Raw genomic sequence first — 22,354 nt, 5'->3', positions numbered from 1 at the left:
GAATTGCTTGAACCTGGAGGCAGAGGTTGCAATGAGTAGAGATCATGCCACTGTACTCCAGCCTGGGTAACAGAGCAAGACTCTGTCTCAAAAAAAGAAAAAAAATTAAATACTTTCAAACAGGCTGCACATACATACACGTAAACATACTTTAAAAAAATCTATTTGGTGTTATTAGATAATTGTCTCTTTTGGCCATATTTACAAATGTATTGCTATAAAGTATTTACAGTATTCTGTTATTTTTCAAAACTTTTATTTTTTATGTAATTATGCCATTGTTTTCATTCCTAATTTTTTGGTGTGTAATCTTCCTTTTTGTTTATTAATATTGTTAGGTTTTTATATACTTTGTAACTTTTTAAAAACTACTTTTTGGACTTCATGTACGTGTAGCATTTTAGTTGGAGTATATGTAGTTTGACATTCATTTTTTAACTTATTCAGTGAGTAATATGAATTTAGGTTTACGTCAGAGGATCAAACATTAGACTTTAGTGTCATTTTTACTCTTCATTTTGGAATCTCCTGTATGAACAGTTTTAGGAAAAAGAAAAGATGATCATGGACCATACTCATGGACTCACTTTCTTTGTGGCTGGATTTGCTGACTGCCAATATTTAACCAACTATAATTTAAATATTAAGTGCTTTCTGCTGAGGAAAACATACTCAAACAGAATATTGCATTATCTTTGGGTTTGTGATGCTTTTGTAAAGAAATGTAGTTTCCTTAAGTATTTTACCTTTTCCACTCTTACAACGTTATGCCTTTGTATTTAACATCCTAGCCTTTGTAAGTTTGGGACTATGTCAGTATTTAAAGTTGTTTAGAGACTCATCTGAAGTTTTAAAATGCTCATGAATAAGAACATGGTCTTAGCCTATAATCAGAAGCAAGCCTCACTTAAAGAATATTCAGAGTTCAGACCAAAGCTATGTGGATTCCTGACTCTTGCTTCTCATGTTGGTTCAACATTCCTGACTCTGATGACCATGACATACTCAAGGAAAGGGAGCCTTCGCCCAAAAGGATGAGGAATACAGGGCATGATTCCCAAGTTCAGCAGTGGACACAAGCTCACAACCTGTCAATTTGTCATGTGCTTGTTGCACTCAAAAGCTCAACCTGCCAAGAGCCAGAGGACAGCTTTGAGAGAGAGAAATTAGGAGTGGCTGTCAGCATGGTGAAAGATTTCTAAACATTGTTTAAATTGTAACTTGAATTTAAAAATCAAACATTCACTACTCTTTTTAGGAATACAATATTGCATAAATCACACTGCATCTCCATTCTTATGCAATCTTGTATAGAGTTTGACCGATAAAATAATGGCCGACCAAATTTGTGTCATCTCTGTTTTAAATTTCTACCTCTGCTCTTTATCTCCAAGTTTTATTTTGCTGCTTTCTTGTAACACAGATTTAAAGGATAGAAATATGATGTATGGCCAGATTCTTATGAAATTGAATGGTCAGAACTAGGTGGATTATATTCATTCTAGCTTCAAAGATGTGTCATTTTTGTTGTTGTTGTTGCTCAGCCTATGTCCATTCCCAGGGTGGTAATTACTTTGCTGTGATGTCTCCAGAAAAACTCTTATTTAAATGGATGAAATAGATAGAAGGAAGGGTAATAGAGATAGGTGCTCTCTATAAGATTGTACTTAAAAAAAAAACAAAAAACCAAAGATCTGCATTATGTAGATTGCTTTGTCATATCCTAAAGCTTATTTATTTTAAAAACCCAGTGATATGATGACAAAAAGGCTATTTGACTTATGGAAATGGCCAATTTGAGCTTGAGTCTAGTTAGAATTTTTAAGGTACCTCATAATAGGTCCTTTTTGTTTTTTGAAGCAACTCTTGTTATCTTTGCTAACATGGAAGTAGTGGCAAACATAATTTAAAATAGTGTATATTGTAATAGTTCTAACTTTGAGATTTATTTACTACTTTGATTTGAATGTGGATGATCTTCATAGTGGGAGTTTCATTTAAACAAATAAGACGATTCCTCTTTCAGAAGGTAGAAAGAAAGCTGTGTTGTTTGCTTGACAGATTTGATTAGACTCTTCCTTCCTATATGTCTTAGTTCATTTTGTGCTGCAATAACAGAATACCCGAGGCTGGGTAATTTATAATGAACAGACATTTATTTGGCTCACTGTTCTGGAAGCTGGGGAGTCTAAAATGCCAGGGCCGCATATGGTGAGAGCCTTTTTGCTGCATCATAACGTGGTGGAAGGCATTACGTGGAGAGAAAGCATGCATGAGAGAGTGAGCAAGAGAGGGCCAAACTTGCATTTATGATAGACCCACTCTCGAGATAGCAAAGTTGCTCCCCAGATAATGAATCCACTCTTGTGATAATGTCATTAATCCATTCATGAGGACATTTCCTTTATGACCTACATGTTAAAGGTCCTACTTGTCAACACTGTTGCCTTAGGGTTGGAGTTTCCAACACATGGACTTTGGGGGACACATTCAAACCATAGCATTGTAGTTTCTTATTTTTTAATTGTAATAAGAAATTAGTAGGAGAAAATAAATGGTAAAGAAACTAGCCATTCTCAGGAAATTAGTGCATTTTGGATGTGGAAGTTGGGGGACTCAGTTTTTCCATACTAAGAATTATTTTTCATATTTCTTCTTGTGATGTCCAGTTGTCTCTATTAAGCAAAATAGAAGACTCTTTTAACCAGTTAGTTGATAACTTTGCTTTTTTCCTTTGAGTCCTGGAGAAATGGGAGGTATACCATAGCTTCTTTTCTCTTTTATATATAGATAATAATTATGGTACTTATAAGAGTTAGATTTATCAAACTTTTAAGTCCAAGTTTATGCTTAAATTGTTTTGATACCAAAATTGTGAATTCATATTTAATTGTATTTTTGTTGTAATTTTGAGTTGCAACATTATTGTATTGTATTCTTTTTTAAATTTAATTATATTCTTCTCTAATTTGTTAGATACACACAAATCCGTGTTTTTATCAGTCTTCAGAGAAGAGTCAGCTCTTACCATTGAAGACAAATCTGTGGTGCTATTTGAATCCTGGAGATAGTTTTTCTTTGTTAGTTGACAAATACATTTTCCGCGTTCTCTCTATACCCTCTGAAGTGGAAATGGAATGTACTTTAAGGTAAGTGCTTGATGAAATGAGAGTAAGAATGTTATTTTTAATCTAATTCTTCAGCCATCACAAATCCTTCGGTAGGAACCAGTAGAAAGTATTAAACTGGAGATAGAGTAGGTGTGCAACGTGTGTGTACACTGTGTGTGTGCATGCCTTTGCATGTGGTGTGTGTTTTGTGCACATGCACATGTGTATCTGTTTCTAGAAAACATTTGACTTTGCAAACTTACTATGCATTGATAGCAGTTGCTCCCATAGGTGGTGTCTTTTACCATTGTATTCAGAATGTATTTTCCATCTAACAGTATTCGATGTAGTTAATTCGAAATTGACTACCTTTTCCTCATTTTTTTAGCTTTTTGAATTTTATTAAGGTATTAACTTCTGACTTACACTTGTCTAACTCCTCTTTCTTATAAAAATAGCAGAAAATATAGAACAGAGAAACTGAGGAAATGAGGTATTAGAATAAATATACTGATGTCTGGCTTACAGTTAAAATTCATACACTAGTTTTTTTAGTCAGAAGATTATTTGGCTTCTTTTCAGCTTTTAAATTATAGAATGGATAAACTAGACTTATAGAAGTAGATGGACAGAATTATGCGGAGTATGTTCTCTGATAGCAATGGTATTAAGTCAGAAATCATTAACAATAAAATAACTACGCAAATATGCAAATATTTTGAAATTAAATAACACATTTCTAAATTACCCTTGGGTCAAAGAGAAGTCATAGGGAAATTGGAAAACATTTTGAACAGAGTGATATTGAAAACAGCATAAAAATTTGTGAGATGCAGCTAAATTAGCCCTTAGTGGGAAGTTTATAGTCGAATGCCTGTATTAGAAGAGAAGAAATCTATAAAACCAGTGATCTGTGCTTCTACTTTAGGAGGATAGACAAAAAACAAATTAATCCCAAAGAAACTAGAAAAAAGAAAGTAAGAACTAGAAGTCAGTGAAATAGAAAATGGCCAAAATAAAATCAGTAAAGCTATGGGTTGGTTTGGTGAAAAGATTAATAAAATTGGTGAAACTGTAGTAAGGCTTACTAAGAAAAAAGTGAGAAAACACAAATTATCAATATCAACAGTAGAAGAGGGGATATCATTACTGATACTACAGATCTTAGAAGAATAATGAGGAAATATTATGTAAAACTTCATGCCAATAAATTTGGCAATTGAAACGAATGGGTACATTTCTTAAAAAACAAAACTGATGCAGGAAAAATAGGAATCTGATGAATTCTATGTTCATTTTAAAAATTGAATTCATAATTTAAGTATTTCCCGTAAGGATCTTCACTAATGAATTCTATTAAACTTACAAGGAAGAAATAATGCCAATATTATTCTTTTTTCTCAAAAAATAGAAGAGGATATACTTCCCAACTCATTTTATGAAGCTTCTATAATTTAGAAACTAAAATCAGACAAGATTTTACAAAAATCCCTCAAAACTACAGACCAATATTCCTCATAATAAAGTATTTACGAATCAAATCCAGCAATATGTAAAAAGGATAATACTCTATTACCAAGTGGGGCTTGTCCAAGGGATACAAGGTTAGTTTATCGTATAAAAATCAAAGCAATTCACCATAACAGACTAAAGAACTATCATTTTAATAGATGCTCAAAAATAATTTTGACAAAACTCAACACCTCTTCATGATTTTTTAAATTTTTGAGAAAACAAGGAAAAGAAGGAAATTTTTTTCCTACAAAAAACCTATTAGTGAAATGTTGAAAGTTCTTCCCCTAAGATTGGGAATATGACAAAGATAAAATATATCAGATTTGAAAAGAAGAAGTAAAACTGTGTTTGTTTGCAGACGACGTGATTTGTATTTAGAAAATCCTGAGGAATCTACCAAAAAGAAAAGCAAGTCACAAAACAGTGTCTATTATATGATTACATTTATATTAAATTCTGTAATAAGTAAACTAATCTGTTAAATAGAAGTATAATCAATCATTGTTTCCAAGGGGATTGACTAGTAAGAAGCTACAAAGGAGCTTTTTGTTTGGCTTTGTTTCAGCTTTTAAACAAATATGGACATATTCTATGTCTTGTTAAGGGTGCAGATTATGTGGGTGTACGCATTTGTCAAAACTAATCAAATTTCACACTTCTGATATGTGCATTTCATATATAAATTATATCTAAAAATGCTTAAACGTAAGTGGAAAAAATGTCAGGAAGTTGCTTTTTAGTTAAATGAAGTTCATTAACCATTGCTTACAACTTTAAAGTACATGTCTTTTTCTCTTATCATACATGTATGAAGCATGCTATTTAAACTAGCTGTTGAAATGAGACATGTAAAGAACTGATTTTTTTGTTACAATAAACTTTCATAATAGAATTACCTACTTTTTTCAAAAATTAGGAAAATGTGCATCCTTATGAAACACGATATGGTCATTGCCTGATAACTTATTTAAACTATTATATGTCTATTTAAATTTCATTTATATTGATTCAAATTAGCTTATTTCCTTAGTGTGAAAGACCAGTGTCTTTAAGGCCAGTGTCACACTTTAAATATATCAGTTTATGGGATTAGTGAATTTTGAATTTTTTCGTATTGATGAAACTGAAAATAAACCCACTTTGACAGCACTGTACTTTTCTCAGGCTATTTAAACCTTGGGTTCTGTCATTTGCTAGAAGGGCTCACAGAACTCAGGAACAGTTTACTTACGAGATTACGGATTTATTACAAGTGCTATATTACAGGATACAAATTAACAGCCAGATGAGGAGATACATAGGGTGAGGTCTGGAAGGGTCCCCAGCACAGGAGCTTCTGTTCCAGTGGAGTGTTGGGGTACACCACTCTCCCAGCACATGGACACGTTCTTGTTCACCAACCTGGAAGTCCTCTGAACTTTGTCTTTTTGGGTTTTTATGGAGGCTTCATTACAAAGGCATGATTGAGTAAATCATTGGAGCTCTAGCCAGGAACCAGAAGTGAAGACCAAAATATGTGTTTCTTACGATATCACACCATCACAGGCAAATTCTTGTGGTTTCTGCCATTAGCTAGGTCCTGTAGCTTCTTAGTGAATATTTAGTTTCCTATTGAAGCAAGGACAGTACTTCTGTAGTCAGGTAATGATGAATTAACCCTGGTTATTAGACTAGAAGCCATGAGGGGAGGTGGGGGCAGATCTTGAATTTGAGTATCATCATGAGAGATGTCTACCCAGGGGAGGCAGCTGCCTGATTTCCAGAGAGGGAGAGTCCACTGTCTGCTAGCAAGGGGAAGTGGACTATGTATTAGATAGGAAGCATTGAAATACACTTCTAGACGTTTCTTGATATTGTTGGGGTTTTCCTGTTTTTGAACTAGCTCTGTTTTGCAGGGTCAACCACATAAAAACACTGCTTACTGTTGTACAAGCTTTACATGTATGAACTTTTTATTCTCCATAATAATCTCTATGAGGACTAGGTATTGCTAATATCCCTATATGACAGATGAAGAAATTGGGACACAGAAGGTTTAAGACTTGCCCAAGGTCACAGCTTAATACATGGCAGAGGTGGGATCCAAACTCAAGCCAGCTGTTTCCAGAGTTGATGCTCTTACTAACTACCCCCTGCTGTATGAGAATGTTTACTATAGCACTCATTTGAATTGTGAAAACACCTGCAGAAAGGCTAAATAAATTTGGTATAGTCCTGTAATTATATGAAAGAGAATGAACTAAGAGAGAGCTCAGGTTAAAACATGGATAAATCTCCCCACTGTAATGTTGAGGGAAAAAACCCAAAAAGGTTATAAACATATAAAACATACATAATTTCTATAAAGGATGCATACACACAAATAATGAAAGTATAAAGACATGCATGGGAATAATAAACATCAAATTCAGGCTAATGTTTACTTTTGGAGAAGGAATGGGAGGGAAAGGAGCAAGATTGAGGCTGGGTATGGAGAGGGCTTGAATTGTATTTGTAATTAATCTGGAGCAAATATGAGAAAATGTTTCTATCAGGGTGGTAGATACACAAGTATTTATATTCATAGATATGCAGATAGACTACATATGTTCTCTATATATTTTTGCATGTTGAAATATTTAAGACATTAAAAAAGAATAGAAAAAAGCTTATATGCTTTGTAGAAGTTGTTAGGACTCCTTTGCCATAATTCTTTTCTTCCAACCAGTGTGAATTTAAGAAAGGGATCTGAACCACAAACCAACCATAGAAAAGCTTGTCATTTCTTTAGGTTTTCCTTTTACTCACATTAAAATGTTTTTTATATAGTATTTAGATTCTGTATAATTATTCCTACTCATTACCTACTTTGAAGGAACATTTAAGTCTATACATGTCAGTTCTAGTTTGTTCATTTTTCACTCTTTTCTCTACATATGTGTCTATGAAATCATTCTGCCAGGAGTACCAAAACTCATGCTTTTTTGAGAAGTCAAAGAGAAAACCAAATAAGAAAAAGAATACTTAGTTTTATATTTTAGTAAATTAAATTATAGCACATTTCACTTAGAAGCACTAATATTAATTCTTCCTCCCCAATAGTGGGTGCTTAGTAAGTGTTGGTTTTTTGAATGCATTAATGAAATATCTGAGGATATTAAATTGAGTGATAATATGATAAGTATAACATTTTGTTTTCATAGCTGAATTTTATTGCTGATGAGGAAGTATGACATTTTCACTCTAGGGAGATTATTTTAAGACACTTATGAGGAAAGTGAAGTAAATCCTTTGTTATACTGAATTACTTTTTTTTCAAATTGTTGAAAATCTAAGTACATAGATTCCATATAAATAACTACTAATTTTAATCACTGATATTGAAGAAACAATAAAATGGTGATGAAAATGTCATGATAGTATGACAATATGCAAGTTTCAAATTCATTTATAATTATTTAAAATGTATTTTTAGATCCAGCTCATTCATGATAGTAGCATATTTTATATTAAAGATATGAAAATACATAACATATTTGAACAAAATTTGGAATATATTTGAAAGACTTAAGAATAACTTAATTGCCATAACAATCTTAGAAAAGAAGAAAAGAGTTGGAGGGTTCACACTTCTTGATTTCAAAACCTACTATGAAGCTACAGTAATCAGGACAGTCCTGGTGTAAAGAAAGACATATAGATCAAGGAAATAGAATTGAGGGTCCAGAAGTAAACCCCTACATTTAGGGTCAGTTGGTTTTTGACAAAGGTGTCAAGACAATTAAATGGAGAATGAATAGTTCTTTTCAACAAATGATGCTGGGACAATTGAATATCCACATGCAAAAGAATGAAGTTAGTCTCCTGCTGCACACCATATAAAAATTAACTTAAAATGGATCAGAGGTCTAAATATAAGCACTAAAACTATAAAACTCTTAGAAAAAACAGGTGTAAATCTTTGTGACCTTGCATTAGGCAATGGTTATAACACCAGAAACACAAGCAAACAAAGAAAAAGTAGATAAATTGGACTTCATTACACTTAAAAGTTCTGTGCTTCTAAGGACACAGTTAAGAAAGTGAAAAGATTCAGTGCCAACCCCATCAAGCTACCAATGACTTTCTTCACAGAATTGGAAAAAACTACTTTAAAGTTCATATGGAACCAAAAAAGAGCCCTCATTGCCAAGACAATCCTAAGCCAAAAGAACAAAGCTGGAGGCATCACGCTACCTGACTTCAAAGTATACTACAAGGCGACAGTAACCAAAACAGCATGGTACTGGTACCAAAACAGAGATATAGACCAATGGAACAGAACAGAGCCCTCAGAAATAACACCAGACATCTACAACCATCTGATCTTTGACAAACCTGACAAAAACAAGAAATGGGGAAAGGATTCCCTATTTAATAAATGGTGCTGGGAAAACTGGCTAGCCATGTGTAGAAAGCTGAAACTGGATCCCTTCCTTACGCCGTATACAAAAATTAATTCAAGATGGATTAAAGACTTAAATGTTAGACCTAAAACCATAAAAACCCTAGAAGAAAACCTAGGCAATACCATTCAGGACATAGGCATAGGCAAGGACTTCATGTCTAAAACACCAAAAGCAATGGTAACAAAAGCCAGAATTGACAAATGGGATCTCATTAAACTAAAGAGCTTCTGCACAGCAAAAGAAACTACCATCAGAGTGAACAGGCAACCTATAGAATGGGAGAAAATTTTTGCAATCTGCTCATCTGACATAGGGCTAATATCCAGAATCTACAAAGAACTCAATCAAATTTATAAGAAAAAAAGAACCCCATCAAAAAGTGGGCAAAGGATATGAACAGACACTTCTCAAAAGAAGACATTTATGTAGCCAACAGACACATGAAAAAATGCTCATCATCACTGGCCATCAGAGAAATGCAAATCAAAACCACAATAGATACCATCTCACACCAGTTAGAATGGCAATCATTAAAAAGTCAGGAAACAACAGGTGCTAGAGAGGATGTGGAGAAATAGGAACACTTTTACACAGTTGGTGGGACTGTAAACTAGTTCAACCATTGTGGAAGACAGTGTGGCAATTCCTCAAGGGTCTAGAACTAGAAATACCATTTGACCCAGCCATCCCATTACTGGGTATATACCCAAAGGAATATAACTCATGCTGCTATAAACACACATGCACATGTATGTTTATTGCAGCACTATTCACAATAGCAAAGACTTGGAACCAACCCAAATGTCCAACAATGATAGACTGGATTAAGAAAATGTGGCACATATACACCATGGAATACTATGCAGTCATTAAAAAGGATGAGTTCATGTCGTTTGTAGGGACATGGATGAAGCTGGAAAGCATCATTCTCAGCAAACTATCACAAGGACAAAAAACCAAACACTGCATGTTCTCACTCACAGGTGGGAATTGAACAATGAGAACACTTGGACACAGGAAGGGGAACATCACACACCGGGGCCTGTTGTGGGGTGGGGGGAGGGGGGAGGGGGAGGGATAGCATTAGGAGATACACCTAATGTAAATGACGAGTTAATGGGTGCAGCACACCAACATGGCACATGTATACATATGTAACAAACCTGCATGTTGTGCATATGTACCCTAGAACTTAAAGTATAATAAAATAAAATAAAATACAAAAAAAAGAAAGTGAAAAGACAACCACAGAATGAGAAAATATTTGTAAATCACATGTAACAGACTTACATTCAGAATATCTAAAGAATTCTCAGCAATGCGAAGGCAAACAACCCAATTTTAAAATGCATAACTGATTTGAATAGACATTTTTCCAAAGAAGGTATACAGGTGGTCAGTAGAACATGAAAAAATGTTCAACATCACTAGTCACAGGGAAATGCAAATTAAAACCATAATGAGATACTACTTTACATCTACTAGGAAAGCTATAATCAAAAATGTAACAACAAGTGTTGGTGAGGTTGTGAAGAAAGTGAACTATTATACATTGTGGTGGGATTATAAAATGCTATAGCCTCTTTGGAACATACTCTGGCAGTTCCTCAAAAGTTTAAACATGGAATTACTATGTGGCTCAGCATTTCGACTCCTATGTATATACCCAAAAGAATTGAAAACCTATGTCCACATGAAAACTTGTACATAGATGTTCACAGCAGCATTAATTCATAATAGCCAAAAAGTGGAAATAACTCACCTGTCCAGCAACTTTTGAATAGATAAACAAGTATTGTATAGTCATACAGTAGAATATTATTTGGCCGTAAAGAGGAATGAAATATTTACATATGCTACAACACAGATGAATCTTGAAACATTATGCTAAGTGAAAAAGCTTGACATGAAAGACCACATACTATATTTCATTTATATGAAATATGTAGAAAATGTGATCTATGGAGACAGAAGGTAGATTAATGGTTGCCAGGAGCAGGAGGAAGAGGCAATAGGAAGAGACTGCTAATGCATGTGGTATTTCTTTTTGAGGTGTTGAATATGTTCTAAAATTAGATATTGGTGATAGTTGCACAACTCTGTTAACATACTAATAACCACTGGATAGTACACTTTAACAGGATGAATCTTATGGCTATGTGGATTATTTTTCAATAAAGTGATTATAAAAAAGGATATCTCAATTACCTTTACTAGGCTACATTTAACTTTCCAAGTTTTAATTTTTTATTTAAAATATTCTGTAATGATGCTTTATAAATCCTGTGATAGTTGATTACTCACAGACGTATTTGAAGATAAAATAAAAATATATGTCACAGTGACTGATATTTAAATAAATGTGTAATAGAATAATTTGTACTTGTACTTTTTTGAATGAAATGTTAAATAGAATTTTGTTCTGAGATTTTTCTTTGTTATTACATTTATTGTGGGTAACTATTAATAAAAATTACATATAGACTATAGAGTGTATATGAATTCATCTCAGACTTATGCCACAATAGAAAATAAACTAGAAATGGAATTGATGATGTTACTTAATTCCTAATACTATAAATTGTGAAAAATAATCACACTACTCTTGAATGTTTCTTAATATTTTTCATGTTAAATATTAAGAAAACTTGAAAAAAATTATAATTTGGAAGTACACCTGTAACCTATGAGTAAAATGGGTCTGGGTATTGTAGTGGAGTGACCTTTCATAGCTAGGACAATCAGACATTTCCAAGATATGTCTCCAGCACCTGGCACAGTGTCTGACACACAGTAGAAGTTTTAAAAATATTGATTGAATGAACAAAAAATGTGATGCTGCATAGTAATTTACTCTAAGTAAATTTTCTCTTTTGGCTGATTCTTGCCACTGACATTGAAGGCTGCCTTTGAAGTAGATTATTCCCTGTATAAGAAATACTAAAACAAACAAATAAAACAAGCGGTTAATTAGACTTTTCTCAGCTAGACATACTTCTAAAATCTTATATCTTTAGTTTTTAAAAATTCACATTTAATGAGGACAATTTACACACAGTAGAATTCATCCCTTTTAAATGTGCAATTCAATGCACTAAAAATGATAATATAGTCATTTAAAATACTACTAGAGTGAGATATAGAACATTTCCATTTCCCCAAATGTTCTCTCCTGGCTCTTTGTAGTCTGTCCCTTCACTTCACCCCCAATCCCTGGCAACCATTAATATTATTTCTGTCCCTGTAGCTTTACCTTTCAGGATGTCATATAAATGGAGTAATACAATATGCCTTTTGTGTCTGGCTTCTTTCACTTAGCAAAATGCCTTTGGGATTCATCTATATTCTTGCACACATCAGTAGTTCATTCCTTGTTATTTCTGAGTAGTATTTCATCTATAGTTTCAAATTTTCAAAAAGACAAATTTGTTGGATCATGTCTATGCATACATAAGTATTAATAACCCAACAACTTTGGATGACCTTACTGCATATTGCAGGAGTATGAGGTAATTGGTTCTGCTGGCATGTCCCACATGTTCCTGTTCCAGAACATTTAGCTTGCAGCTGTACTACAAGTTTGGGGATATTTCATAAGTAGCTCTTTAATACTTCCCTGAACTTCAGTAGCAGTTATGTGTCAACTTAAACTCAGGATTTTATTTATTTTTTCTTCAAACGTCTAACTAGCTTAGGTGATGCCCTTGCAGTTTACATTATCTCTCTAGAGGCTGGGTGGTGATCTTAATTTTTGGGGACCATCTGGACAAATATTAAATAAAGAGCTCTTAAGCCCTGAGAGAGATGGCTGCCACACATCTCAAAAATAATTGTGGTTTCTAGGCCCATGATTTGGAAAGATTGATGTATTTTATGGCAATACAGCAGGTAGGAAATAAAGAACATATTCTAGTCTATATATTTTATTCTAATATACTATAATCTGCTTTTTTTGTTTTTGCTAAGTCTGAGAAAAGGGACATAACTTAGATGTAGTTCTGAGGCAGCAGAAGTGTGTTAAATTTAAAATTAAAGACAAGTTTCTATTTTATCTTATAGAAACAGTCAAATGCTTGATGAAGATAATATATTGAATGAAACACCAAAATCCCCCGTGATTAATTTACCTCATGAGACTACCGGTGCCTCACAACTGGAAGGAAGCACAGAAATAGCCAAGACCCAGATGACTCCCACAAATAGTGTGGTGAGAAATTTGATATCTCATCCATTTATAACATGTTCTTCAAATTATTATGAAGGCAGAAAAGACAACTGAAATTAGGCCTATTATGACAATATTGCCAGCATTTATCTACTTTTGCTGATTTTAAGTTAAGCTCTAGAGAATATGGCAGTAATCCAACAGTTAAACTAATAGAAATAATTTCTTTGTTCAAGAAATTTTATGAACTCAGTCTACAGTTGCATATGGGTATTTTAATGGTAGTGTTCTGCAAAGCAAATATTTTGCAAATTCATTAAAGATGTGTGATTATTTTTAGTAATTTATAGGTGTCTTTTTAGTCTTTCCTAGGTGAAAATAGAGACTGCAGTAAGCAGCAGCCAATCCTTGCCGAGAGGAAAAGAATCCTTCCAGCTTGGATGTTAGCAGAACATTTAAGTGATCAAAACCTTTCAGTACCAGCAATCAGTGGAGGTAGGCTTTTGTTTCTACTAATGCTGACTTTCAAGAAAACATTAAACAGAATTTGAAAGTTTTTCTGAAGAAAAACTATAAACTAGTTCTATAGAGATAGAGGTTGTGTAAGTGTATAGCTTAACCTAGTTTTTTTTAGTTGTGAACATGAAGTCTAATTTAAAACATAGGCTATTACTTTATGCCATTTATCAAATACCACCCTAATTTTTTTCATTTAACAAGTGCTATTATGTGCTAGCATTATATTAATAAAGACTTTCAAACAGACTTCTTGGTGCTATGTCTAGGATAAAAGGCTAGCACAATAAGAGTATTTAATTTGATTTTTAAAAATGCCAGATGAATTGATATACTTTCGAGTTTACTGATTCTTTTTTCTGCCATCTCTAATTTGCTGTTAAGTCCATCTAGTGAATTATTCATTTTAGTTATTGTACTTTTCAGTTCTGGAATTCCTCTTTGGTTCTTTTTTGTATAGTTTATGTTTCTCTGATGAGATTCCCCGTTTATTCAATCATTTTGTGTATTTTTCTATAAGTCTTTGATCATATTTATAATAGCTGCAATAAAGTCTGCATCTACATACAACTTTGCCATTTCAGACTTAGTTTTTATTGACTGCTTGTTTTCTTTTATGGGGTCACATTTTCCTGTGTATTCTGTGCCTAGTGATTTTCTATTGATATTGGATATTATGGATGATACATTGTAGAGGCTCTTGATTTTGTTATGTTCCTCTGAAGAAGTATTTTTGTTCTGATAGCAATTAATTTGGCTGGATTCAGAGTCTACCCTGTTTCCCCTGTTATGTATGGCAGCTGCAGGCTCTAGGTAGTTCTTTCACTTTCCAGCTGCTGTGTTTTTCTCTGGGTCCTTGGGGTTGGCCCCATGCAAATGTAGTTTAGCAGTCAGCCAAGAATTGGGGTCAAGTTTTTACGTAGGTTTTTGCTCTTGCCCCTTCTGTGGCTTCCTTCCTTCCAGGATTTTATCACTCACCTCTGCCTGTTCTCCTAGCCTCAAACTCTCTGCTCTGACCATTTAAACCAGTAAGGTTGCAGCTTTCTGCCACGTGTGACTTGGAGAAGGCCCTCAGGAAAAAAGTCACAAGTTCACAAACTTTATAGGTTATAGTTCATTTTCAACCTTGACACTTCTCCAACTCTGCCTCTTTGGTCAATCTCCAGTGCCTACAGATAGTTTAAAAAATATTTTTTCCTGAATTTACAATGATTTTATTGGCAGTTATTAGTTTAGTTATGCTATTCTGCCATTTTACCTTGAACATTGTTTTTAAAAAAATTAACAGCACAAATGAATACACATTTTAGTTGGAAAATTACTACTCTTAGTGCTTTGTGTATTCTGCACAGTGGTCATAGAAGTCTTCTAAAGTTTTGGATCAAATATATTATGTACAGAATATATCTTATTTAATGCTAGTTTGGATTATACTAGGATCAAAGTGTTCTCATGGGAAAAGTGCACTATACATTATGTGTTAAGGGGCATGTGGTTTAATCTGGAGAATTTTCCAATCTAAGCCTAAGAATTTTGCAGTAAGTCATTCTAGTACAGTTGTTTTCAGTTCTTCCCACCCCCACAATTACTTCATGTGTAATATTTTTTTTTTGTCAATAACATCTCTGTATGTGTTGATCCTCAATTTGTAGGAAGGAAATGGGGAATCGTAGTGGGGAGGGGCAGACACTTTCCCTCAGTAGACTAATTCCTCTGATAAAAGAAAGACTTAACTTGACCAAAAATTGGACCAATCTGAACTTGTCCCTGCAAACAACTCATTTTCTTTCAGAATTGTTTTGTACTGCAACTGCTTCTGTGCTACTACTTATAATAATAGTTCAACATGTATTTCATTTCAAATATGTTTTCTTTCACTTGGTAGATGTCCCACATAAAATATGAAGCACGTTTTTGGGCACTTCACTTTGAAAATACAAATGAGAGTAATTTGACATTGGTCTGGAATATCGCATGTGTACAATGTACTTAAAATGCTAAAGCTTCAAAATAAGATAGAAAAGTCTTTGGATTCGGGTAATCTTTTTATAAACTAAGGCTGTGGGAAAAGTACTTTATAAGAGCAAGATTAGGTTACTTAATTCCTTTAAAGACAGTTTAGTACTTTAAAACAGTTTAGTACCTGAATCCTGCCAATTAAAAGTTAAAACAATTAGACTTATTCTGTGGTGCTGTTATTTTTTTAAAAATTGTTTTGTTTGTTTAAGTAATAAATGATGGGGATCAATAGGCCAATATGTGAGATTTTTAAAAATTAATTCGCAGGATACATTTTGGTTTATTCAGATATGGGTAACTTTCATATGTCTTTTGCAGCTTGAGGACCATAACTGTGGTTATTGGTCTTTATGTAGATTATCTGAAACTAACTTGATATTTCGGAACCTTTGGAATCATTAGGAACAGGACAAATAACATTAATTCATGTTATTTGACTTATCCAAGATCATAAAATAAATACCAGAGCTGTAACTGAGACCTAGCTCTGACTAACTTTAAAGCCCATGTACTTTAAAGCATATCACTGTACAGCCGCCTAAATTTACTCTTCATATGTTTGGTTTCTGTTTGCTTTTCTTGATCTGCCCTTGCAGTCTCTCCTGGATCATCTCTCAGTTTAACTCTTTGTTTAATCCTTTATATGTAGGGGAATTTCTGCTGTTGTCAGGCTTTTTCATTTTTCAACCAATACAGTTTTTTATTATTATCATCATCATTATTATATATTTTTTTTATTTCAACAGGTTTTTGTGAAACAGGTTGTGTTTGGTTACATGGATGAGTTCTTTAGTGATGATTTCTGAGATTTTGGTGCACCCATTACCTGAGCAGTGTACACTGTACCCAGTGTGTAATCTTTTATCCCTCATTCCCCGACCCTTCCTCCCAAGCCCTCAAAGTCTGTGGCATCATTCTCATGCCTTTGCATCCTTATAGCTTAGCCCCCACTTGTAAATGAGAACATACAACGTTTGGTTTTTCATTCCTGAATTATTTTACTTAGAATAATGGTCTCCAATTCCATCCAGGTTGCTGCAAGTGCCATTATTTCATTCCTTTTTATGGCTGAGTAGTATTTCATGGTGTATGTATATATATAGAGAGAACAAATCTGGAGGCATCATATTTTATATTATATATAATTTATATATAATATATAATTATATATTATATAATAATTATATAATATATAATTATTATATATTATATAATTATATATAATATAAAATATAATAATTATATATTATATATTATGTTTTATATATTATATAAAATATAATTATGTCATATATAATATATAAAAATAATATATATAATTTGACATTATATATATATATATATAATGTCAAATTACTTTCATTTGTATTTTCAAAGTGAAGTGCCCAAAAACATGCTTCATATTTATGTGGGACATCTACCAAGTGAAAGAAAATGTATTTGAAATGAAATACATGTTGAACTATTACAAGCAGTAGCACAGAAGCAGTTGCAGTACAAAACAGTTCTGAAAGAAAAGGAGTTGTTTGCAGGGACAAGTTCACATTGGTCCAATTTTTGGTCAAGTTAAGTCTTTCTTTTATCAGAGAAATTATTCTACTGAGGGAAAGTGTCTGCCCCTCCCCACTATGATTCCCCATTTCCTACTATAAATTGAGGATCAACACATACAGATGTTATTGACAAAAAAAAATTACACATGAAGTAATATATATATATATATCAGTTTCTTTATCCACTCATTGATTGATGAGCATTTGGGCTGGTTCCATGTTTTTGCAATTGCGAATTGTGCTGCTATAAACATGTATGTGTAGGTGTCTTTTTCATATAATGACTTCTTTTCTTCTGGGTAGATACCCGGTAGTGGGTTGCTAGATCAAATGGTAGATCTGCTTTTAGTTGTTTAAGGAATCTCCACACTGTTTTCCATAGTGGTTGTTCTATTTTACATTCCCACCAGCAGTGTAAAAGTGTTCCCTTTTCACCACATCCACACCAACATCTATTATGTTTTTGATTTTTAAATTATGGCCATTCTTGCAGGAGTAAGGTGATAATGCACTGTGGTTTTGATTTACATTTCCCTAGTAATTAGTGATGTTGATCATTTTTTCATATGTTTGTTGTCCATTTGTATATCTTCTGGTGAGAATTGTTTATTCATGTTCTTAGCCCACTTTTTGATGGGATTATTTGTTTTTTTCTTGCTGATCTGTTTTTTCTTGTAGATTCCAGATATTAGTCCTTTGTCAGATGCATAGTTTGCGAAGATTTTTTCTCACTCTGTGAGTTGTCTGTTTGCTGATTATTTCTTTTGCGTGCAGAAGCTTTTTAGTTTAATTAAGTCCCATCTATTTATCTTTGTTTTTATTGCATTTGCTTTTGGGTTCTTGGTCATGAAGTCTTTTCCTAAGCCAATGTCTAGAAGGGTTTTTCTGATGTTATCTTCTAGAATTTTTATGGCTTCAGGTCTTAGATTTCAGTCTTTAATACATATTGAGTTGATTTTTGTATAAGGTGAGAGATGAGGATCCAGTTTCATTCTTTTACATGTGGCTTGCAAATTATCCCAGCACCATTTGTTGAATAGGGTGTCCTTCCTCTACTTTATATTTCTGTTTGCTGTGTCAAAGATCAGTTGGCTGTAATTATTTGACTTTATTTCTGGGTTCTCTATTCTGTTCCATTGGTCTATGTGCCTGTTTTTATACCAGTACCATGCTATTTTGCTGGCTGTAGCCTTGTAGTACAGTTTGAAGTCGGGTAATGTGATGCCTCCGGATTTGTTCCTTTTGCTTAGTATTGCTTTGGCTAGACTTGTTTTGGGCTGTCTTTTGGTTTCCTATGAATTTTGGGATTGTTTTTTCTAGTCCTGTGAAGAATGTTGGTGGTATTTTGATGAGAATTTCATTGAATTTGTAGATTACTTTTGGCAGTATGGTCATTTTCACAATATTGATTCTACCGATCCATAAGCATGTGATATGTTTCCATTTGTTTGTGTCATCTGTGATTTCTTTCAGCAGTGTTTTGTAGTTTTCCTTGTAGAGGTCTTTTACCTCCTTGGTTAGGTATATTCCTGTTTTCTTTATTGTTTTTGTTTTGTTTGTGTGTTTTTTTGCAGCTATTATAAAGGGGTTGAGTTCTCGATTTGATTCTCAGCTTGGTAACTGTTGGTGTATAGCAGTACTACAGATTTGTGTACACTGGTTTTGTATCCTGAAACTTTGCTGAATTCATTTATCAGTTCTAAGAGTTGTTTGGATGCATCTCTTGGGTTTTCTAGGTATATGATTATATTGTTGGCAAACAGTGACAGTTTGACTCAGTGACAGTTTGACTCATTGACTCTTTACTGATTTGGATGCCCTTTATTTTTTCTCTCGTCTGATTGCTCTGGCTAGGACTTCCAGTGCTATGATGAATAGAAGTGTTGAAAGTGGACAGCCAATATAGTTCTAATTTATTTTGTATGTCTCAGGTACTAGCTCTTGGATGTTGTCATGAGTTTCTTAGGCCTGGGCTAAATTTTTTTAAATGTCCATTAGTGATGGAGAAGTAAATATATTTAGGCAAAGGCTTTCAGAGTCTCCTCTTTCTTGATTTCCAGTTATCTCTATTCCTTCAGCCTTCTAGGCCACAAGACTAATCATAACTCTTAGTTTGGGATACTCCTGGTAGATTGAAAAAGGAGCATTTATATTTTCACTGGTATCATGTTATTCTATAGAGCTCTTCTTCCTGCATCTTCTAAGCTACCAACATGAAGTTGTAAAAAGTGGCACATGCTGATGAAGATTGAACTCGTCCCCACACTGTTTGATTTGCATTTAATTTTGTACTGTGAATATTTTCACCATGGCAATTTGATGCAGATTATAAATATTGAGCATTTATACATTATTTTAATTGGACTACAGTTCAAAATGTACTTACATTTTTGTAAATTGCTCGTTATTCTGTTTACTTTGTTTCCAGCCACTTTGCCAAGTTATTTAATTTTAGTAGTTTTTGAACCTTATATTTTCTAGCTGTAGAATCATATTATCTATAGAATTAGGATAATTTTGGCTCTTCTGATCTATCTACTGCTTTCTTTTCTTGTCTTATTAGCTGAACCCTATAAACTTTAAATAAAAATGGTTAAAATTGGTCTGTTCTTGTTCCTGATTTTAATAGAAATTCTCTTAATATTTTAGCATTTTAAGGTTGGTATTAGATTCTGATAAATAGTTATATCATGTTTAGTATGGTTCATTTTATTTTTACTATGTTTTCAGGAATAACTTGAATTATTTAAAAACGTTTTGGTATAGAAATAGTTCTGCATTTTCATGTGTTAATGTAAGTAATGATATTGGTAGATATCCTAATTTAATATACTATGCTTGTGTTCCTGGAATAAGTTCAATCTTACGATACCGTTTTATTTTTATACTCTATTAGATTAAATTTGCTAATATTTGGTTTAGGACATCTCCTATGTATATTATGGTTAGTCCATATTTTTCTTTATGTATGCCTTCTATGTGAGACTTTAATGTTAGAGCACTGAATTATTTCCATATATGGTCAGGGACAATTTGAATAATTGAAAAATTATGTTTCTTCATGGAACTCTCCTGATCTGGGCCTGATGCCTGCTTTTAGTAGTTGATAATTCTGGCAGAGGAATAGGTAAGTTAGACCAGGAAAAAAAAGGAGAATGAAACACCCAGAAACAGATAAAAAAAATACATTTAATTTATAAACACATATCAATTCAAGCTGATGGAGAAAGGATATATTTCTTAATAAATGATGTTGAGAAAATTGGCTCTCCATTTTGAAGAAAATAATGTTAAAGTACTACTTTATGCTATATTCAGAAACAAATTTCTATTGAATTAATCGTCAATATAAAAATTAAAACAAGGCATTTGAAGAAAGTATGGGAAAAATATTTTGATTATGCCTGTACACTTTCTTAAGATGATAGGGAACATGGAATCCTAAGGGAAAAACTGATAGATTTACCTAAATAGAAAGGAAAAATACTTCTATGCAAAAGACACTATAAATAAAGTCAGAGGCAAATAATAGCCTGCCAAACAATATAATGAGATATATTATCTACCACACTTATAAAAGACAATTTTTAAAAAATTGTCTACTTAGTAACAAAAAAGATAAAACTCAGTAGAAATTTTGAGCATTATGTGTGACATACTACAGAATAATAAATACACATAGTAAATATTACGACTTTACTATCAGGTAGGAAAATGTAAATTGAAAACAACTAGTTACCATTTTTTGTTCATTAACTTATCAACATTTAAGCAATTGATAATATCCACTGTTGGCAGAAAGGAGTATTATCGAACATTACTTGTGGAGGTATAAACTAGTATAGCCTTTCAAAGTCACTTGTAGTGTCTCTTAAATTTTTAAATATACAATACACTTTGATCCAGAAATTGCAATCCTAGGTATTTAAACCACAGAAATAATATTTGTACTTTTAGTCCTGTATATGTTTATGCATATGTATTTGTAGATATATTTGCTTAAACACAGGAAAAAATTGAGAAATATACTCATGCAATAGTTAATATAGCTGTTTGGGAGTAGTTCCTCTAGAAGGTAAGATTGGATGGATGTATTTTTAATGATACATATATATATATATATAATTGAGCTATCATTCGTGTAGTATTAGTATAACAGCTCATATAAGTGCCATTGGTAATAGTTAAAATCAAGCTATTTTGTATTAATAGTTAATTTCTTTTATATTTCTATCATTTAACTGTACCTATTTTGGATTTCAGAAGAATATTTGCCATACCAGATATAAAGACTGTTGTCAGCCATTTTAAGCTATTCATTTTTTATATACTCTTTGTGAAGAGCATTTTAATAATATCAAAATGGCTTCTCATGCTGAAAAAAAAATTAGCTCTAGTCCCTAGAGGTGGTTTATAGTAAAGAATTTGGAGTTTTGAAGAACTGAGTGTTTTAAATATATGTATTTTTTAATTTTAGAATTTTGGGTACATGTGTGACACTTGGAATATATAAACTACCATTTGTGTAGAAGCTGTGTCTTGTTTAATTTACTATAGTTCTTAGCATAATCAGCAATACAACTAGTTCAGTATGTCACTTGGTTTAATTCATAACTGTTACAGCATTTGGTCATTTGTTGTACCAAGCTACTCAGTCCTATTAAGTCCTGTTTATGACAGTTTCCAAAAATGATATGAACTATTTTCTAATTTAGATTCATGATGAATATTTAAATAATTTAGTTAAAATTTAGTTATTAGAATAGTTTATGCCTAAGTTACATTTGATAAATATATTATTTTTTATATTGGTTCAATTGATATTCCTGTTTGATAATATGGACAGTATTCCATTGGCATTTCTTTCCTGAACTTAATGAGGGAATGTTATTTCAGGCTACTTGAATGTGCTTTAGAACTGGACTAAGCAAACTACAGCCCATGGGCCAAATTTGGCCCATTGCCTGTTTTTGTAAATAAAGTTTTATTGGAACATGGCCATGGTCAGCCATATATGCATTGTCTGTGACTGCTTTCATGTTACAAAGG

General features: G+C 32.9%; 1 protein-coding gene across 6 annotated transcripts in view; it reads left to right on the top strand.

Moving 5' to 3' along the window:
* The window catches only part of APLF (aprataxin and PNKP like factor), a 108,387-nt gene that overhangs the window by 35,094 nt on the left and 50,939 nt on the right, over positions 1 to 22,354 (top strand). For all 6 annotated transcript variants that reach the window (XM_055241842.2, XM_055241843.2, XM_063616836.1 and 3 more), the window contains exons 3-5: positions 2,977 to 3,149; positions 13,112 to 13,259; positions 13,580 to 13,712. In XM_055241842.2, coding sequence (XP_055097817.1) covers positions 2,977 to 3,149; positions 13,112 to 13,259; positions 13,580 to 13,712 — 454 coding nt within the window. The remainder of the gene's footprint in view (positions 1 to 2,976; positions 3,150 to 13,111; positions 13,260 to 13,579; positions 13,713 to 22,354) is intronic.

The sequence above is a fragment of the Symphalangus syndactylus genome, chromosome 14 (assembly GCF_028878055.3).
Source record: "Symphalangus syndactylus isolate Jambi chromosome 14, NHGRI_mSymSyn1-v2.1_pri, whole genome shotgun sequence".
Taxonomy (NCBI): domain Eukaryota; kingdom Metazoa; phylum Chordata; class Mammalia; order Primates; family Hylobatidae; genus Symphalangus; species Symphalangus syndactylus.
Note: the sequence above shows the minus strand (reverse complement) of the source record. Positions and strands in the feature narration are given on the sequence as shown.